The sequence below is a fragment of the Malurus melanocephalus genome, unplaced genomic scaffold (assembly GCF_030028575.1).
Source record: "Malurus melanocephalus ecotype Western Australia unplaced genomic scaffold, MMel_1.1 scaffold_293, whole genome shotgun sequence".
Taxonomy (NCBI): Eukaryota; Metazoa; Chordata; class Aves; order Passeriformes; family Maluridae; genus Malurus; species Malurus melanocephalus.
Genome location: NW_026623525.1, coordinates 469,844 through 473,913, shown reverse-complemented (window position 1 = coordinate 473,913; position 4,070 = coordinate 469,844). Strand labels below are relative to the sequence as shown.

The 4,070-nt window shown below is 59.5% G+C and overlaps 1 protein-coding gene across 3 annotated transcripts in view; it reads left to right on the top strand.

Moving 5' to 3' along the window:
- Nucleotides 1–4,070, top strand: part of KANK3 (KN motif and ankyrin repeat domains 3) — a 12,576-nt gene that overhangs the window by 1,585 nt on the left and 6,921 nt on the right. For 2 of the 3 annotated variants that reach the window (XM_057376861.1, XM_057376859.1), the window contains exons 2-3: nucleotides 243–333; nucleotides 3,982–4,056. In XM_057376861.1, coding sequence (XP_057232844.1) covers nucleotides 4,020–4,056 — 37 coding nt within the window. In that variant the 5' untranslated portion in view covers nucleotides 243–333; nucleotides 3,982–4,019. The remainder of the gene's footprint in view (nucleotides 1–242; nucleotides 334–3,981; nucleotides 4,057–4,070) is intronic. The other variant, XM_057376860.1, reaches the window with a different exon arrangement.

Sequence of the window (4,070 nt, the reverse complement as noted above, 5' to 3'; positions counted from 1 at the left end):
GGGCTGGGCTTTCCTGGGGACTCCTTGCGATCCTGGGGACCTGTTGGGTCTGGGGGTGCTGTGGGTTCCCCGGGTGCTGGGCCCCTTTGGGGTGCTGAAGGGCCCAGGGGTGCTGCGGGGTTTGGGGGGCTCCTGTGTGCACATGGAGAGCCCACCATATGTGGGCCTCACCCACATGGGCTGTGCACAATGCTGTGTGCACCTGGGCACCCCCAGTGTAAATTTAAACATTTCATTTCCAGGCCCTTCCTCACAGCAAGAGGAGCCCAGRCCATCGCTGCTGATCCCAAGGGAATCGGGAAGTGCTGGTGGAAGGTGCTGTGGGCAACTGTGGTAAGGATGTGAGGAAAAGGGTTGCTGTTCTCTAGTTAAGCTGTCACACCCTGTAGTGCTGTAGATGTGATGGGGCAGGTGGAGCTGATGCCCATGTGGGTCACTATGTGTGGACTCTACGCCTGTTGTCCAGGTCTGTGTGAGCTCAGGGAGGTCCCTGAGGGGCTGGAGTGGGTGCAGCCCCTTTGGCCTCCCAGCCAGCCAGACCATCGATGACAACAACTCCAGAAATAACAGTCCAACCCTGAAATTAGGCTGTTGAGATGAACRAAGCATTTCCCTTTCTGTCTCTGGGTCAGCATTGTGCACTCACCCACCTGGATCCAGCTCCTCCAGGAGCAGCTCCAGCAMAGACAGCATGGCCAAGGTGGCCTGGGCAAATAGACACAGGCCCTCGCACACATCCCCTGCAGCAGGGGACAGGGACAGCAAGGTGTTGTGAGCCCTGGACACCTCCTGCTGCACCCAGCCACAGTGCAGGTGTGACAGGTGACAGGCAGGTGACACTGCAGGTGACAGGCACATGTGACAGCTGGCTGTGTGCGAGGAGCCCGAATCCCGGCAGGCTGCTGGCAGTGGAGGAAGCCGTGTGCTTGCTCAGTGGTTTCCCTTTAACTTTGGAACAGYCTCAGTTCCAGGCTTCGGGGCTTATCGCCTGCGCAGAGTACGAGGGAAGCGTGCCTGGCTGAGATAAATCAAGTTGCGCTGGCCAAGGCTGCTCTGGACTCTGTTCTTCTCACATTCCTCATGACCTCAGTATTTTGGCTCAGGAGGAGAGCCGGGGAGAGCCCTCCCTGTGTCCAGTCACAGCCCCGCCGGTGGAGCGGCTCGGGCTGCACTGCAGCACGTGGTTGAGGGCTGCTGTAACTGCCCCTGGGGAGGGAAAGGGCCCAAATGTGTTGAGCTTCAAGAACAGCTCCCCCAGACCTCTCCTCTGCCAGTCCARGAGCTTGGGAACCCCAAGGGGAAATCGCCCCTTGGACCATGAGATCAGGGGTCTCAGCAGACTGCCTGCACTTGGGGCTGGGCCATGAGGAGCGGGTAGTGCCCGGGTTGTGCCAAGGTGCTCAGCCTTCCCCATCCCTGACATGACTTTTTTGTGTAATTGAGTGCAGCAGCTCCAGTTTTGGGCCCAAGTTTCCCATGTTGGCATTGGAACAGCAAGAGGGGAAGATACAGGTGTGAGCCCAGGGCAAAGCACAGCCCTGCCTCCACCAGGGTGGTTGGGTCCCTGCACATCTCCCTCTTTTCCTCTTCCTCTCTCTCACTGCCAAGCCTCTCCACCAGCACACTGTTTTTACCATCCTGCTTTTCTGTCAAGACATCAGAGCTGGAAACAATACTTTCATTGCATCCAGAGGGAGCTGGGATCACATAGGGGGTTTGTGTGTCCAGCCCCTTCAGAGACCAAAGGAGCACTTGAAGCTGCTGAAAATCACCCTTTGGCACCAAAGTGGTTGGTACAATGGACCCTGCTGAGACTCAGCGCAGGTGGAGAATGGCTGCTCTTTGTGGTGCCATGGTGGTGGCAAGTCCAGCTAGGTCAGACTGCTGGTCTGCCCCCACTACTCCAATCCAGCCCCACGACTCTTCCCCAGCCCAGGGACAGTTTACTCCTCGCAGGCCCTCCAGGAGGGTTTGAACATCGTGGGGTCCCTGGGGCTATTTGGACGTGGCTGGGAGCTGGTCCCATCACCTTTTTTGGAGCTGGGTGAAGTCAAACTCCTGCCCTGGGTCCAGCCCATCCTGTCAGACCAAACRAAATGGGGGCCAGGAGCAGTGGGAGGATTTACCCACACTGGGGAGGGAGCTGCTGACATCGGCTGAAGGGGCCATAGGAGGTGGCAGGTGAGGAGCAGCTTGTCCCCGGCTCAGTGGAGGGGACACCAGTGTAGTGCTGGTGCAAAGGGCACCTTTGCTGCTGGAGCRGTGTGAGAGGCATCCAGGCCTCAGCAGAGGAGGCTTTTCCTGTCCCCAGGCAGGACAATACCCGGCCGGGCAGCGGAAGGGAGCTGCCGGCCACTTCCCCCTGAGGAAACACACCCGCTGGCTCTGGCTCCTGTTGCTCTCTCTTCGTTTCTTTTGATTTACAGCGTGCKTGGGGCCCAGTGGGAAGTTTTTTCCTGGCCCCAGCACTGGTTAATTACCTGCAGCAAGGGCCATGTGGAAGAGGACACCGAGCACTGCCCGGAGTGGGAGTGATTGGTTAGGGTGGGGGATGTGTGTACCCTCTTGGGCACAAAAGCAGCAGAACGGGAATGGGGGATCCCAGGATGGAGCTGGGATGTTCCCAGGGGAGTGGAAGGGGTGCCAGCTTAAAGCTGGGATGATCCTGAGGGAGGTGGAAGTTGTGATGTGCAYCGGCTGCGGATGGGTTGGCAGAGGAGTGGGAGACCCCCAGAGTCCATCCTGGTGACCGGTGGGAAGTGTTTTATCTCTGCCCAGCTGGACTCAGCCCCGGCCCCGTGCACTGGGCTGGGGGTGGGAGGTCACCACAGTGCCCAGTCTGAGCCTGGCCTGGCACTRCCACAGCTGCTGYGCTGGCTCCACGGGACCAGGGCAAGCCCAGGGCTGGTGGCCACAGCACCACGGCTGGAGAGTGGCTGCAGCATCAGCGTGAGCAGCAGATGAGAGGGGCAGGGTTCTGGGGGTGGATGTGGGTGTTTCTGTGCAGCCAAGGCCAGRTCCTGCGCCGTTTCCGGGGCAGCACTCAGCCTCAGCTTCCCTGAGGGCTGTGCCCAAGCTGCCATTCCTCTGCAGCATTCCTCCTCCCCTGCTTTCTTCTGAAAATAGCCCAGTGCCAAATGCTTTGCCCACCAACAGCTGGGCCCCATGGCCACTTGCGCCCCATGGGCAGGGCCACCGTGTCCTCACTGCCCAGGGACCCTGATGCCATGTGCAGCCACTGTGGGTGCTCCCAAGGAGCTGTTGTCCCACCCTGCTCCTGCCAGGAGCACTTCACACCCAGATGCTGCCAGATGTTGCAGCAGGTCCCAGCTCAATGCTCACAGCTGGTGGCACCTCTGGACCACAGCTGTATCCTGTCAGCTCTCCTCCAGCGTGTCCATGCCTGACTCCTGGGAAAAACAGGCTCCCATTTCATTCCCCTCTGCCTTATCCCATGTTATTGACAGGGAAAAGCAGTTTATTCCCACTCATCGGCCCCTCAGGACACCCCTGAGGCCCCCTGGGCGGTGAGAATGGATGTCATACCCAGCACTGATGGGTGCTGGCAGCTCCCTGCAGTCACGTGGCTTTGCCAAAGCACCAGTTCCCTTTATCCAAAGCAAACTTGGTGCTGCATATTGCCCGTACAGGTTTAAACCTATACAGGTTTCAGCCTCTTTTTTTTCCTGGCCTGCTCCCACTGTGTGGCCACACTCCAGCTCATGACCCTCAGAGCTGGCAGCACGGCCATCCCAGCCGAGCTGCAGAGCATTCCTTAAATGTACAAACAGTCCCAGCCCTGCAGGGAGCACCGTGCTCGCCCGGCCGCCGGCTCCAGTGTCAGCCCTGGGCTAGGGGAAGCCAGGGGACCTGGCAGAGRGCAGGGGCAGCCACAGAGCTCTCCCCAGGCAGGGGGCTGAGCTGGGGAGCCAGCCCTGGCGTCACAGGGTTTGGCTGGATGTGGCCTCATTGTTTTTGCAGGTTGATGGTCCCTGTGTCAGCAGCATTCTGGGGAGAAGATGGCTCAGCCAGCACCCCTGAACCAGAACCTCCCAGGTAAAGAGACCAGG